General features: G+C 33.3%; 1 protein-coding gene across 5 annotated transcripts in view; it reads right to left on the bottom strand.

The window, feature by feature from the left end:
- Nucleotides 1–17350, bottom strand: part of Cblb (Cbl proto-oncogene B) — a 203276-nt gene that overhangs the window by 47657 nt on the left and 138269 nt on the right. For all 5 annotated transcript variants that reach the window (XM_015478558.2, XM_015478561.2, XM_015478560.2 and 2 more), the window contains exons 10-11: nt 15713–15916; nt 1362–1547 (exon numbers count right to left, since the gene is read on the bottom strand). In XM_015478558.2, the coding sequence (XP_015334044.1) occupies nt 1362–1547; nt 15713–15916 (390 nt within the window). The remainder of the gene's footprint in view (nt 1–1361; nt 1548–15712; nt 15917–17350) is intronic.

Raw genomic sequence — 17350 nt, 5'->3', positions numbered from 1 at the left:
AAGGTATTTTGTCCAACTACAACTAAAAAATAAATAATAAAAAATGGAAAACTTACATAAATACATTTCATTAGGAGTTTTTGAAGAAATGAGAATGTAAATGCAAATGTTATGTTATAGAAAATACAGAAAGATCAAAATCATCACTTTGATTGACATTACAATATCATATCAATAATTCATTTTTTTGGACATTTCTAGGATTCAGCAGAGACACACAAAGAATCCACAAAATTCATTGAGATTATTTTACTTATTTTGAATTTTTGTTTTCATTATTACAATACAGTAGAATTGACATGGCAAATATATTCTGGTTCTTGCTTAACCAGTTATTATGGGAATAGAAAAATATCACAAATAATAGAGCAGCATTTTTATAGAAGTGCTTGAATTTTTCATGGACTCTTGAAATGGAAAAATAAATCAATCTCATTTTAAATGGAATTACCTATAAGCATATTCCGTGTCTTTCATAGTATCTGATTTTTATTTATGTGGTTCATCTAATGAATAGTTTGTGCTTTAATATTAGGAGAGATCAGTAAAAAAATAATGTTATATGTTTACATAATCCTAAGTCACATCCTAAATAGGTCTTCATATAAGCTTTAAACCAAATTAACTATAATTCAGGAAAAGCAAATACTGCTAAAATTATTGCACATCCTACTAATTTTGGATTATAAAGCATATTACTAAATGGAATTAGTTTTTAAATCTTACAATTAATAAAGTAAAATATGTCCTTAGTATCAAATTTAGAAAAAAAAAGAATCCACATAAAACTAAAATAGACAGTAGGTTTAAATTTACAGAGTTAGAATTATGCCTTTAATATTAAACAGTAATGTAATTACTTTGCAAATATTGTAATTTGTTGTAATTAATTCCTCTGGGTATAAAATGTACATATAATTCTCTCTTCTGAGTCACCTTGAAACATGGGTGATAATTTATCACACCTTAAGCCCTTATGCAAATATACTCCCATCACATTTTTCTTGTCATGACATTATGAAAATGAGTATAAAATATCATTTGATAACAGCATGCAAATTATTTTAATGCCTATAATGACCTTTTAAATCCATTTTACAGAATAACTATACTTACAGTGCTATTTATTTTAGCAAATCAGGGGGCTACAGTCGTGTGCTCTCTCTGAATAATTATGTAACTTTTATGGTAACAAAGCAAGGAATATAATGGGCTCACCATAAACAAAATGAGAAGCCCATCAAAGTTGTCCATAAACAATTAAAAACACAAGAAATATGAGTAATGTATTTAAAAGAACCTAAGCGATTAATAATTGTCACATAGAATTGTTATCTCTGTTTCTAATGAAATAGGTTTACCTTTGGTGAACCAGTTGGACTACCACAGGGAGAACGTACTATGCCTTTCTGAATTAGGTCCAGGCGAGGAGGCACTGGTGGCAGGTTGAGATGGGGGATCTGGAGAGGGTCCGAGTGAGGCTTTCTTCTCTGTGCAAGGGGAGAGGATCCTGGTGATGTGACTGGTGAGTTCTGCCTGTCAGTGCACTAGAAAAGAAAATGAGAAAGATGGTGCCATTTCTTCCACATGCAGAGTGTAAGCTTTCTGGTTATTAAGGAGAAGTTCTCTTTGAATAAGGTGTCTGCTATTGAGCGTTTCTTAAAATAAACTTTGAATAATGGATGGGGGAGCTCCCATTATCCCTTAAGGTTAATATTGTGAAAGAATAGATTGATAAGTTTCTTCTATGCATTGCAAAGTACCTAGGAAGAAGAGCAGAAGTCTTTGCAATCAGGTTCAAAAATTCTTCAAGAAATTGGTCTACATATTGAGGAGATGAAAATACACAATGAACTAATGCTATCATTCTTGGTTATCCAGATTATAAAATCTTCTTAAAACTTCGTACATTCTAAAAGTTAGGAATTGCTTTGTTGCATATGAAATGTGTCCAGTATAAAGTCTGTATTACTGCAAACCAGTTAAATTGGGTGGGGTTTAAAAATAACATTATGCTTAAAATAAATAGGTTTATGTCCAGATAATTTTTTTTCTTAAACCTTCACATAAAAAAGAAATCTTCCAAGTTAATTTTTTAAACAATTAATGAAATCTAAAAAAAGTCTATATTTCTGCCAAAAGTTGGTAAGATTTTATGCTATTATAAGTTTTCCATTTGTCAGGTGAGAAAAACTGCTATAGCTCAGAGGCAGAGCACTTGCCTAACACCTAAAACCCTGGGTTTGATCACTACCACATAAAAAATAAACAAATAAAATAAAGTCATTCTGTTGATCTACAGCTACAAATTTTTTTTTTGTTTGTTTGTTTTAAATCCAATAGCAAGGACTTTTTCTATTTTGGAAGAACTGGTTCATCTTTGTGTCTGCTTTAATTCATATCATCAGATTGCTATTTAACATAAAAGCCATTATAGTTAATCAAATAACTATACTAGAATAAACAATATTCTGTTTTGATAAAATCAGGGGGTTTCCCTTTCAAGGCTATGTTACTGACTCTTCGAAGATGTAGGCTTAATTTTGTAATCTACTATATTAATCTTAATATGCTTTGATATTCATCTCCTTCTGAATGCTGTTCTTTACAGTCTTAAGCTTGCCCTTCAGCCATTTTCCTACTAACTTTTCTTACGTTTATAAAGTAGTTAATGTCAATACCTAATCATTTAGTTTGAACTCCAGCAACACTGAGGAAGAGTTAGCTATTCTATCCTTACCTAACTGAGATGGAACAATAGAACTGTGTTTATATCCACATGAAGTTACATTGTGTAAAACTTTTGATTAATGAATTAAAATTTATAATTTATTCACATTTTCGTAGTTTTCACCCAAGGTCCTTTGTCTGCCCCAGTATCACAACTGGAGTTCTACATTAGTTTTAGTCATCATGCCCCCTAAATTTCCTCTTGGCTCTAACAGTTTATTGACACTCATTTGTCTTGATGAACGAGAGTTTTATGAAGTATTGGTCAGATATTTTATAATGCTCCTTAATTGGGATTTGTCAGATGTTTTAATGATTAGCCTGGGGTTATAAATTTTTGGGAAGAGGACCACAGAAGGAAAGTGTCATCTTGACCATCTCATATCAAAGGGTCTATAATATGAACATGATCCATCACTGCTGATGTTCACCTTGATTACTTGCCTGATATATAGTTTATCAATAGCAAAACTCAACAGTTTGTCAAAGTGTCAAGTTTCTTTTTCTCTTCCTTCCTATAATGCTTTCAAGGAAGTCAAAAACCAGCTGAAATTTAATTAGTGAGGAGTTATGCCTCCCTTTGGATAGGCTTTTAAAAAATAAATGTGAGTGGCTATAGGCTATATATATCCAAAGAAAATGAAATCATTATCAGAGATACCTGCATGCCTATATTTATTGATGCATACTTCATAATAATCATGATACAGAATAAAACAATGTATCTATCAATGTAAGAACAGATAAAGAAAATGTGTACATATGTAATGGAATATTATTCAACCATAATAAGGAATAATATCACATCATTTGTGGCAACATGGATGGAACGTTATGTAAATGAAATAAATCAGGCACAAAAAGGAAAACACTGTATATCTCACTTATAGGTAGAAGCTAAAATGTTCACCCCATATAAGGAGACGGTATAGCAGTGGTTACTAGAAGCTCTAGGAAGGGTGTGATAGGAGGAAGGATTGTGAGACTTTAGATAATGGGCAACAAAATACAGTTGACAGGAGGAATTAGTGTGCTATAGCACAGTAGGGCAATTATAGAGTACAATAATTTATTATGCATTTTTAAGTAAGTAGAAGAGTTCCGAGTTTTCAGAAATTATATAATTGCAAAAATTATAAATGAGGATATGGAAATGATTTATTAATTATACATTAAAGTACATATATCAAATTACCATACTATACTCCATAAATATACACAAATATTATGTCAATTAAAAAATTTAAAAAGAAAAGTAAAATAAAATAAATCTGAGTGGCTAAGCAGAAGCTTCCTGACCATGCCTCAGATATGCCTGAAAATTGTCATGACATTTGCTAAACTGAAAACATTCTATCTTTCTCATTTTGTGCAAAATAACTTAAACTAGTTCAATAAAATTTGACTTAATTTTATATGAATTTTTTTTTGTGTGTATATGGTGCTAAGGACTGAATCCAGGGATTTGCAGATGTAGGCAAGTGCCCTAGCCCTTGCATGACAATTTTAAGAAACTTTTCTTCTTGGTAATTTCACGATTCTTCTTCATCTACCTTTTGGCTCACTGGGGTAAGTATAATTTTTTCCCATTATTACTAAACTGAAAAAGGAAAAAGCAGACTCTCCATAATCATAAACTGATTTTAAAGCAGCTAGAGATCTCAATAAAAGGATAATTCTACCCAAAAAGTCACAGGGCCTCACGTGATTACAAATTCAGAACTTCTGGAACAAAATCAATTCTGAAATAATCATAAAAAGAACAGAAAGCATTTATGACTTAAAACTATTTACATCACAGAACTGTAGCACTGCAGATCAAGACCCACCATTTTTATTATGTATTCTTAGAACTAGCAAAACTGCTCTCTGATTAAAAATACTTTGATGATCTTGCTACTGTCCTTTAAAAAGAAGAATAAAAAGAAAAGCAATTCACACAGTTCCTAGCTCAAACAATATCCCCACCCCCCACTACACACACACAGGGGATGTGTATGACTTCATTCATTTAGTGACTTCCAGACATTTTTTCAGTGCTAGTTGCACACACTGCAAAGATTGCCAAATAGGATCTATGCTCCTCTAGGCATTTTTTCCTCTGCAAATATTTCCCACTTCCTTCATTACCTAAAAAAGGACACATAATTCTGACAGAGTCAACAGCCCATCACCACCTTTAGAATCTGACTTTAGTCCTAGACTGGATTAATTACTAACTAATGTTTAAGCAGTTAACTATACTCTTAGCTTGTTTAAATAATTGGATAGACTTGATTTGAAATGGGTGAACAGCTTGTTAGATACTGAAAGGGCATAATGAAAATCCTCAGAACACATATCTGAACCAATGTGTGCGGCAAAGTAATAAACTTGAACTTTTGGATACTTAAAGACAAGCGGATTCTCTGCAGCTTTGTAAATGTAATTAGAAACAGAGCTTGCTTAGCACCATTTATATTGTGTTCTGTAGGTGATTATTTACTGTTCTCCTCAGTGGGTTTAGTTAGAAAGAGTTTATGAAAAAAATATTATTATGTGAAGGAACAATAACTGTTTCATCTTTATTGATTATATAGACTAAATTCCCCATAACATTAATTTTCCTGAGTTCTTCTAAATTATAGTAAAATTTCCATGTAAAAGTAGATAATTTAACTATAACCTTTGGATGGTAATGCATTATTCTTTGCTGAACTTTTTGCTGTTTCTATGAACAATTCTACAATTAGGATAACCAAACCTTTGCAATGATTTATATTGTTGGTAAAATTCAAGTCCTGTGAAAATCTGAAAACAGGTCAGGCCCAGAAGTGCGCATCTGTAATCCCAGTGACTCAGTTCAGGAGGCTGAGGCAGGAGGATCCTGAGTTCAAAGCTTGCCTCACCAATTTTATGAGGCCTTAGCCAATTCAGTGAGACACTGTCTCAAAAATTAAAAAAATAAATAAATAAAATAAAAAGGGCTCAAGATGAGGCTCAGTGATTAAGCAAGCACCCCAGGTACAATCCCCAGAACCAAAAACAAAGCAAAATAAAACAAAACAAACCCAAAACTGAAATAGATAGTAGATGATTTTCATATGAAGGCTCACTTTAATATACTTGAGTAATCCGAAATTATATTTTTCTTTTTCCTGTTTGAAAGTCTTAGAAGAAAAGACACTGGGCACAATGTCAAACAACCCAGCCCATATCATTAAGTTTCATGAATATTAAATACTCATTACATCCAAATATATTCGCTTATTTTAAAGAATAAAAAGTTTGCCCTGTTTCCCTCAAGGAGAAACAAAATACACATTTTTCTCCCTTAAACTCCAACACTGTCTCTGTATTTGCATTTTCTTTTTCTTTTTGGCATTTTAAAGGATTTCAGTTGTAGTGTAACAGAATTTCCCCAGCACCTGTAGTCATCAGGTAAAACAAATGACTCTAAAGCTGAGACCTGACAAAGGGATGTGGCCACCCCTTACTCTAGCACTTTATATCATTCCCTAAAATGACTCCCTGGCCCCCTCCCCCGCCCCCAACCAATTCCTCTAATCTTATTCTTCCACAATTCTAATCTGCATTTTCAGATCACTAGAGCATTTATCATTCTCTGCTTCCCATAAGTGATAATGGAATTGTTTGGGGAAAATAATAATAGCCAACAAGCATGGAATCATCTCCTGGCAAGTATTAAATTCACAGGCTGTGAACCAGGCTAACTTAGTCTAGTATGCCTTTTAATCACTATCTCCCTTCTGTATAAAAATGCATACTTCATACATAAGCATAAAACAACTTGGGTTGAATAATAGTAAAGTGTTTATTTAAATTCTGATTAATCACAGCTAGGATTTTGTTGATATGGACCCTCTTGATTGGAAAATGAAAAATATTTTTCTATTTTGACAATATAGTTAGAAATACTATTTTGATGTGGAAGGAACGAAAATTCAATCTCTTAAAATACTTCCAAAATTCTAGGCACAGCTTACTCATCTTCACTACTAAAAAATAATTCCATCAGAGACATCTTTAAATAGTATATCCCAACCTTGTTATTTTTATTTTGTCCCAGACAATTATTCTTTCAGACCTAAACAAAGTAATACTAACAAACCCAAACAACTAAAAAAAAAAAAAAATAGTCTTATAATGCATTCAAAAGCCATACACAAGTGCTTTATCATTTGCTGTTACTAACAGTGACACTAGACAAAGTAACTTAAAATTGACTTAAGTACAAATTTTTCTTTTATTTTTTTCTTAGAGTGTCTTAAAAATAGAAAGAGCAAATTACAGAAGGAACAGTAGTTTAGGAATAGGTTCCTAAATTTGGGGTCATATATCTTGGCAAACTGTTTGCTATTGTGGGTTAAAGTTGTTTTGAAATCCCCTTTGTGTCTTCAATTTCTTCTTATTTACCTTTTACTTTATTCAATATAAAGAATATACTTTCACCATAGAAAATTTTAGAATTATAGGAAAATATAAAAATATTTTTTAAAAACATAGCTATTGATGATTGTTACTAACCCCCATTCATTCTACATTGGTTCACAGTCCACCAAAAGAATTTTAGCTGCCATTAAATATTCTTCATGAACAGATTTTAAAGAGCACATCATATAGATGTACTGGCATTTACATGACCATTCTCCTGGTAAAAACATTTCTGTGTTCTCAACTTTCCACTTTCATAGAGTAGTTTTACAAAGAAATCTTTAAGCATATATAGTTTACAGAAAGAATCATAGAACTTTTTGAATATAGAACAAGAAATATAAGAAAAAAATGAAGTAATTAACTTATTAATAAAGCATAAAATAGGTTATGGACACTGAATTAATTACACAGAATGTACTGCACACTATTCAAAATCATTAAATTTTTCTTTTTTTCCATGCATTTAGGGAAAACACTGAGTATAATTCCATTTCCTTATCTTTATTTTTAGATAATTCTAATTTTTTTCCATAGTAGTACACATGCTTTTAGAACTTTAGAATAAATTATCTTTTTAGTTTCAATTTGTTTTTCAAAATCCAAAGGCTGGCCTGCCTTGATTTCTGTCCATAGCATCATCACACCAGCATATCTAACTAGTAATTCCTCCGAAGTTCTTCAGTACAGGTGGCTGCTGAATACACCTTTCACAAATTGGGATCTGGGTACTCTAGAAATTTAAAGGCTACACTGAATTGTTTTATATCTACATACCTACCAAATTTCCCCAGCTCTCTGCTGACAGAAGAAGTAAAAAAAATATTCTGTTATTTCTTTCTCTGACAAAATTTACAAAATCCTTTAGCATTTAGAATGTGATGCTAATGACTACTATAACAGATAAAGGCTCTGCATTTTCAATTTTAACATAAAATCCTGACAGAAAAGCCCAAGATGTAAAGTAGTCAAAAGCCCATCATAGTACCCTCAGCAATTATGAATAAAATTCCAAGATTCCTTCTAATTTAGTCACTCTTCATTTTACCCACACCTTTAAAGGATGATTTAAAAAAAACAAAAACTTTATTAAGATCCATTATTATGGAAATGGCAAAACATTTGGTAAGAAACTTCAAGCCTAGTCAGGCTATTATAAAAACAGGACAGAAAGAAACCTCTCCAATTACTAATAAGGTAAGAATTCTGACAGTCCCAGAGATAATCAGTCAATTTTATAATACTTCCAGCAAGATTTTTACTTAATGAATTTTCGTATCTGAACAAGGTAGATATATGTGTTATAATAAGGAGGGTGTGAAGGACTGAGAGAGTCAATGTTTTCCCTAAATGCATGAAAATTAATGAAAGGACACTGATAAAATTTTTATCACATGCAAGAAAACACTCTATTTTCTTTGCTGCTAACCATTATCTTGTTTCTTACTTTCTCATATTACTTATTTAAAATAACCCACAGAGAATATTATTCAGAAACTACACACTGTTGCAACATCCGTGCCTATGGTCACACACCATGTGTAGTTTATAGTTCAAGTATAAATGTCTGATGTAATCTATTGTGGAATACCTGTAACACTGGTCCCTTTTATATAAACAAAAGGTTGTATAAGAAATGTGGTTTAAAAGCAGTACAATTATCCTGCTTATCCACAATTGTCCTTCCAGTTTCAATCTATAAGAATTTAGGGAGAGAGAAACTTAGAATGAAACGGAGAAATCCTAAATATGGGAAAATTCTGTTGCATTTCTTCCTACAGGAAGAAAATGAAGCCACTATGCTACCTAATTAAAGAATATGAATATCTGATTGTGTGTAAAACAAAGATGAACTAATATCTGTGTTCCATTAGTAACTTCTGGAAATTTTCAAATACTACAAATTAGAAGTAATAAAGAAAAGGAAAACAGAAACTAACACATGAGAAAGAGAGAAATACTATGAGTAAGATGTGAATACTTTTCTTTCTTTTTTTCTTTGAAACTGGGGATTGAATGTAGGGGCACTTTACATTACCACTAGGCTACATCCTCAGGCCTTTTATCTTTTATTTAGAGATGGGTCTCACTAAGTTGCTTAGGGTCTTACTAGGTTGCTGAGGGTAGTCTCAAACTTGCTGTTCTCCTGCCTCAGCCTCCCAAATTGCTGGGATTACAGGAGTACGGCACCACACCCAGCTAAGAAGTCACTTCTCTTTGATGTTTGACAGGAGGGTAGTTACCAAAATTTCCAAGAGGTTCTACTTTCAAATAAAACATTCTCACCCATGGTAGTAACCCCAAGGGCACCACCCTATTAAAATAATAAACACTATAACTACACAAGGGCGACACTTCTTCTCTGAAGGACCTCGAAATATGTCTTTGGTGTTTGTAAAGGCTTCATATGTCCTTTGGTTCACTCAGCTGCATAAGCAATTTTGAAAAGGCAGGGAAGGGTAACATATAATTCAGAAATATTTCCATAAAAATGGCTGAGAAATAAGAACATTCTGAATATTAAAGGTATAAATTTCAGTTACAGAAAAAATGTCTTCATGTGAAATCATTGTTGCTCCCAATACACCAGGTAAAGCTGGTTTAAACAACAAATATTACTATTTGGTTAGTGTAGTTCTTCTTCCTATTTTAGAGAATATTTAATCATTTTATTCACTTATTAATATAGAAAATAAGGATACCATAAACTAACATATTATTAAATACTGAAAATATCAGCTGACATATAGGCAACTTTGCACTTTCTGACTCTCAAACATGAAACATGGCTTAGCAATAAATTATTTTAATGTGGTCATGCAATTAAACTATGTATAGTAGTATATTAAAGAAAAGTAAACAACTGCTTGCTAAACAGCAATGTTTTGGTGTCTAATTATTCCCCAGTAAAAAGAAAGGTAGGAGTATCTAATATAAAAACCTCCACGGATGTCTCAAAATATACTTATATTGAATTCTGAATACCACAGTATTTTAGGAGCTCTATATGAATGATTGATTGATTAGTACTGGGGATTGAACCTAAAGGTGCTACATCCACAGCCCTTTTCAGTTTTTATTTTGAGACAGGGTCTCACCAAGTTGCTTAGTGCTTCACTAAGCTGCTACACTGGCCTCAAACTTGCATCCCCCTGCTTCAGACCTCAAGTCACTAAGATGGATGGCAAGCACTACTGCACTTGCCATTTTAGGTGTTTTAAATCTATGAAAATACAATGTGAATAATAACAAATACTTACTTACCATGGGCCAGCACTCTTCACCTGGCTTTATCTGTATTAACTCGTTTAATCTCAACTCTGAGAGACAGGCTTTCATAGTTAGGTACCCAATGTACAAAGGGAATTCCAAAATGCAAGGCACATGGATACTAAGTAGCAAAGGCAGACAAGAATTTATGTAGTAGGATTCCAGGATTCTAGGATTCTAGCTCTACTGTAAAACAGTACAGAACAGTGGGCACCACTGATTATTCAGCAGAAAAAAAAAAAAAAAAAAAAACCTTCTTAAGGGCCTACTGTGTGTTAGGCACTATGTGAGGCTCTATGAGTGAAAAAAAGCCCAAGGCACAAGATATTCTTAAAAGACACTTACAGTTGGGCTAGAGGAGGTAGATTCAGACTTAGTATGAGCTGAAGCACCTGCTTCTCCTAATATGCTACATATTCAAGTCATTTATGAAGGTATTCAAGCTCATCTAAAACATCACATAGCAGCTGGATGAGGTAGTAGTTTCTTTTGTTCATTAATATGGAAATACCACTATTTTGCACAGGAAACAGATTAAACAACAATTAAATAACAAACCATGAACCTGTGCCTCTTACTGCACTAAGGAGTGCAGCAAGGCACAGGTGAGGAACCCGACACTGTGGAACCAAGACAAGTTAGCCCTGCCCACTCAGTACCAGTTCGGACACCCTTACATAATTATGGAAACCAGGAAAAAAAAAAAACTCTATATATTTCTGAATACCCTTGGGAGGTATAAATGTTGCCAGTTGAGGGAAATATTCTACATTCTGTTTATTTTTAATTCTGTATTTCACTTTTGTTTAATTGCCCTTACTGTGCCAACATGGACTCTCACACTCTGGCTGGGAACTAAATAAAAAAACAAAAAGGCAATACCTAAAAAATACTAAAAAAGCACTGTGATTTGCATACATAACCCTTTCTTCAGGATCAGGAAATCTTTTTTCACATATTATTATTATGAAGTCTTTTTTCGCATATTATTATTACAAAAAGCAATAATTAGTTGATATAGTTTTCATTAACAGACATTTAAATTGATGAAGGAAACATCAGGAGAATCTAAAACAAATATATATAATAATAATAATTCCCTTAATCTCTGATCATATCTGCATTTATTCTAATGTAGTCAGTCATTTATTAAATTTTAAATATTGTTTTAAGAAAATGTAATGTTTAAGGCCATAGGAATTAGTCTAGGTGCATTCACTAGATCAGTTCACAGACACATTTTTATGCAAATTGTTTATTTTGCATTTAATTTTATGTACTTGGTGACATATTTCATCAACATAATTGCTGATGTAAGACTTTTTTACACATTTAAGAAAATGAAGCAAATCTCTGTGTAGCAAGAATACCTCTTCCTAGCTCAAATATTACTGAAGTTAGAAGACTGTGACTTCTTACCAACTACACCTGGCCTTCTGCAGAGGCATCAGGTCCACTCCAATTATCCTGGAAATCTGACAGCTCAAAAATTCAAGCTATGATATAAATTCGAGCCAAATCTAAAACATCTTCTAGTAAAAATCATAAAAATACTTTCTATTTAGGAACACAGTTGACTTAATGTTTGATAGACTTACATGTTCTATTTGCTTCTGTAAAGATTGTCATTATTAAAATGTGTGGTATAAAACAAGTAATAAAAATACATGCTATATGTCCAGCATGCCACTATTTATAAACTCCAGCTGTAGGACATCACCATGGTAACAGTAATATACAATCAATTCAGTCTTCCATGCTATGATGGAAGCATGACTAATTTAAAGAGTGCAATATGCTTAAGCTGGGCAGAAACAATTTTACAATATAGTCATCAACTAGCTCACAGAAGAGGAGAAAAATGAACGTCCGAAATGGCAGGTTAAAAAACTGAATCACTTTGCCGACAATGAATAGTAGTCATTCTCTGAGTTGAGAAAATGAAATGATTTTGAGCAAATGAATGAGAAAATGAATGAATGAGACAATAGAATGATTATAAAAGAGATGGGAAGAAAACCCATATAAAGGAGCTGTTGTGTCAAAGTAACCATGTGATGTTTGTCATACCTCTCCTATAATACAGAACTGGATAAAATCTACTAGACCTGGCTGTTTGCATATGTGTATTTCATCTTCGGATTGGAGTAAAGATAAAAAAAGAAGATCCCTGCCCTCCAGGAACAGTGTGTGTGCACATGTTCGTATATTTGTTAATTCATTTAGTAAAATGTTTACTGAGTGTGGTTAAGTATCAAGGAACACAGGATAACAAAGTATTGTCCATAGACTTGAGAATCAATTGTCTAGTGGAAAAATCATTAGACTAAAGAAACCCGTCCTCTAAATATAAAATTTAGTTTAACTCCGGAAACACAAATGCATATGAAATACTACAGAAACATAATGTCATAACAATAAATTATTTAGAAAGAATTCATGCTTGTTATCTACACCAAAATGTAGGTTTTATTGAAAGTTAAGTGCAGACATTGACAAAATACTCTAAAATTCAAAATCTGTTAACTGACTAGAGGCATACAGGTGGAATAATGACATTTAATTAATATATGATTCCTCAACCTAAAAACAAATAACTACTATAAGAACTTTAAATTTCTAAAATAAATAACTGCCATAGGAAAGTCTAAGGCTGACTGTAGAGAAAGCTCTGCTAGTTGACACAACCCACTGAAGTGTAAATTCTGGGACACGGAGAATTAATGTCAAAACCGCTTAGCTCCCCAGTGGAAAGCTTACCAGTATGCCAGAGAGAAGCAAGTATGCATGGTCTTGGGAGTAGGTGAAAACATCAAGGTCAACCACCACAGTCACCTTGGGACAAGCTGCTTCTCATTGTAGGTTACCATGGTTTCCTATTGCCTGTCACTGCCATTACTGAAGAGAGCCTCAAGTTCCCACTTAATTCAATGGAAAACAGGGCAAGACTGCAACTCTTCCCAAACTCCTAAAAGGAAGTATCCTTTTCTCAAGCCGTAAGGTATACAACTTCTTAAAAGAATTACTTTAAAATTTCAGCCCCCATCTCTATGTGGAATAATGAAAAAAGAAAACCCATTTAGTAAAGAAAATTGAAATGCTTTTTTCCTGGCTAGAAAACATTACCACCCAGGTCCCTTGAACTACTTGCACTATTGGATGTTTCTCAAATACTTTTCTGTCATTCCCCATCATCCATGTGTTCAATAAACATTCTTTAAATGCACATAGTGTACTCAAACTGAGACTGCAAACTTCTGTATAAGGGGTCTGACGGCAGATATTTGAGATTTTGCAGATCAAGTTATAAAATCAATGCAATTATGCAGGTACCTATATAATCATTTAAATCTATATTTCATGTAAAAGTTATTTTACTTCATTGAAAAAATGGCCACAAATCAATAAAACCAACATTAATAACATATACTATTTTATCATCTCAATAACTCTGGGAGGTAGATGCTATTCTATCATTTTTCAGATAAGGAGATGAGGCTCAAAGTATTTGGGTGACCTGGCCATGTGAGTGGGTGGGATACCAGGATTCAGAGCGCTGTGTTCTACTTCACAGGTAACAATATTTCCAACATCCTACATGGAGCTTTTTCACAGACAGGTAAAATAATTTCAACTAATTCAGATTATGAGATGTATCCCTGAATGTTTACCATACAATACTATTTATTTAATTAATATGTGTGATTAAGTAGTGAACATTCATAATTTCAGTGACATGACACTATCTTTTTAAATCCTAGATCTCATTTGACCATCTCAGGACTCAATGGGAAGTCATTGTTCATATTCATAAAGCAGAAAACTGAGGAAGAAAGAATTTTAAGTAATTTGCCTAAGATTCCAGTATTACTTTATAACATAGCTGAGGCTTTATTCCAGGTCTTCCTAAAGTCAGAACTAGAGCTGGTTTGAGACTCAAGTCTCAGTGCTGTTTCAATCTGAATTTTTTTTCCCTTCTTCATCTTTTAGGACTGCTGTGGAATGACTTCCTCTCATCTGTATCTTGGGTCAATGGGATACTAAACTAAACTAAACACTAAATATAGTTATTGGCATCAAGGTTGAAACATATTATAGTTTCTGTGAGTTAGTTTGGGAAATTTATGAAAAGCTAATGATGTGAAGAAACAAAGGCATCCCAGTGCAAAGCAAGATCTGAGAGAAGATGTGTTGTGATACCAACATATCTTTGTATGTAAAAATTTTTTTGTAAAAAATGCTAAGATAATATCTTTGGTCTGCATAGAACACTGGAGCAGAAAATGCAGGAGTTTGCCATTGGGCAAAGTTTGATACAGCCTTGAGGTAATTCAAAAAACACATCCTCTGTTTTCTGCAGCAGGTATTTTCCTACTATGGTCATAGAATTACACAGGGAACACAATCTGATGCCATACCACATTATCATCACTTCACCTGTATGGCAAACAGTCTTCATGTTACCTGCCAAATCATAATGAATCACAGTGAAAGGTTTTGTAGGCCAAGCCTAAACTCAGTGGGCAAGAGTGCTATGACTGATTAGCCGTGTCTGCATGAGTCAGCAGGAAGAGTGGCACCCTATCTGTGGGCCCTTGCATAACACTTGCTCCCATTTCTAATTTTTGAAGCACAAAGCTTCTTAATGTAACCTGAATTTTAAGTTTATTTCTGTACAGAGAGTAGTCTGATATCCAAGAGTACAGTTCTCTTGACTACTACATTTCTGATTTATAATTACTCAACTGGCATTTTTGGTTCACTGAATCATCTTTTGTGAGCTGGCTTACACAAACTCCAAAGGACAGTAGCGTCCATTCCCAGTGAACTGGCAATGATGATGAGCAAATCCCAGACTACAGCAAATTCACAAATCTTACATGACCTCTTAGAAACAAAATGACAGGATGTCCTTGCTAAGAAAATAATTCTATCAGAGGCTTCTTCTATACTGAACAAAGAATAGTTTCAGCAGAGTTCAGTTTTAAGAATGCCCTTTATTAAATTTTTGTTCACACATGTCTTAAGATAGTCTTAATGTCTCATTCCACACAAACACTCTTACTAAATGTCATTGTGAAGATTAAAACCAGTGTGAGTACCTTAAGCAGACTAGTCCTCCACCAATGATTTTGTGAGCCTGTCAACACAGCTTACATTTTCACCTTACTTTTGAATCCAGAATCCTTTTCCTCCCAAGCCTCAATACACTCATCCTTAATTTGTGGACATTCATGTCCTCACACCACCCTAACTAAAATCATTTTTCTAGTTTTACCTTTCGAACATTTGCCAACCGATTCATCATCAAAGACTCCTCTCGATCATCATCGTCGTCCAAGTCAAGCATTGGCATGCCAAAGGGGTCAATGATACTGCAGCACCTGGAGCCTTCATCCCTGGGGTCAAAGGGGTCCACAATTATGGGCTCAGTTCCTTTTATTTCACAGCGACAAAAGGGGCAGCCCTGGCCATCTGACTCCTAAACAAACAGAAAATGCACTGGTTAGTCTTTATTAAAAACAAACAGTTCCAAGACATACCAATGTTCTACACCTGTAAAGAGTGGCACAAAAGAGATGTGTGGGTAAGAATTAGGGTAAGAAGAAAGAAAGGAAGGAGTCTAATTCTTCATTTTTCCTCAATGTTCACTTAAAATTCTAATGTATCAAGGCTTTAAGCCTTAGAGAATACTGAAAATTTAATCATGTCCCTATGTATGAAAAGACAACAGTGCTCATTAAGTATTCCATGAAAAGCAGATTTGGGTAAAAATTCATAATAGATAAAACAGCATCAATAAGAACAATACATTTCAAAGACTATTTGAAAAAGTTCCTGAGGATATAGCTATGGCTAAATATGTTAATTGCCTAGGTTTTTTAAAATCTTGATTTGTAAGGAATTAGTGAGGAAAAATACATTTTTATATAGAAGCTATCATGTATCCTAAAGGCCTTCCATCTTGAAGTAGCTCATTTGGATGATTAAACTGTGAGATATTAAGTTTTGCTCTTAATCTTGCTTTCAAAGTATATAGTGAAAAAAAAAAAAAGATCTGTTCAAATGAATGCCATTTATTGGTAATGATTGGAGATTTTGCTCAAAGTCTCCTGAATTCATTTCTCTAACTACATGAACAACAATAAGACTGTTTTTTTTTTCATCCTTTCTTCTAGAGATAAATGGTACACAGTATTCACAATGCTATTTTTGTTTTGCATTATACTCTGACTTCAGTCGTATGTTATTTTAAAAACAGTCAAAATCATTAACTTATTTTAAGGGAGAAGTGAAATAAAGTAGTATCATTTTATAAATTAAATAAAGATGCAAAATGAAATGTCCTGTGTCTAATTTTGGACTGTTCTGTCCATTTGTTTTATGGAAAAATGTTGATCTACCCGCCCTACAGCAATGCTCAGGTCAGTGGCAGAATAAATCTCCAGCTCTCCTCTCATTGGATAGTTACCACATATCATTCAGGGGCAAATCCTGTAGTAGGTAGTTTCTTTAAAGTTCTTCTGGAATGACAAATTAAATGTCTCCTTTATCATGTGAACTGTCAAAAGGAAACACTCTTTGGATTGCTTAATAGAAAACAAAACAAAACAAAAAAAAAAACCCCTGCAATATTTTCTTGTTCATCTCCTTTTTTTCTTTAAGAAAAAACCCTGGATGTCCAAGTTGTTGAAGCAGGTGGTGTGAAGAGGCACTAATCCATCTATGTAGAATCCTTGGATGTCTATTGCCACATATGTTCAGTTCTGGTGGGCTTCAAAGCAACTTTGATCCATCATTTTGCAACATGATACCACTAAAACTTAATTCTACATTTAAAATAACCTCTTCATGTGGATTTAAATTTTTTTTTCTTTTTTGTAATTGTAGATGGACAGAATGCCTTTGTTTATTT

The sequence above is a fragment of the Marmota marmota genome, unplaced genomic scaffold (genome assembly GCF_001458135.2).
Source record: "Marmota marmota marmota unplaced genomic scaffold, marMar, whole genome shotgun sequence".
In the NCBI taxonomy this organism is placed as follows: Eukaryota; Metazoa; Chordata; class Mammalia; order Rodentia; family Sciuridae; genus Marmota; species Marmota marmota.
This window is presented reverse-complemented; position numbering and strand designations above follow the sequence as displayed.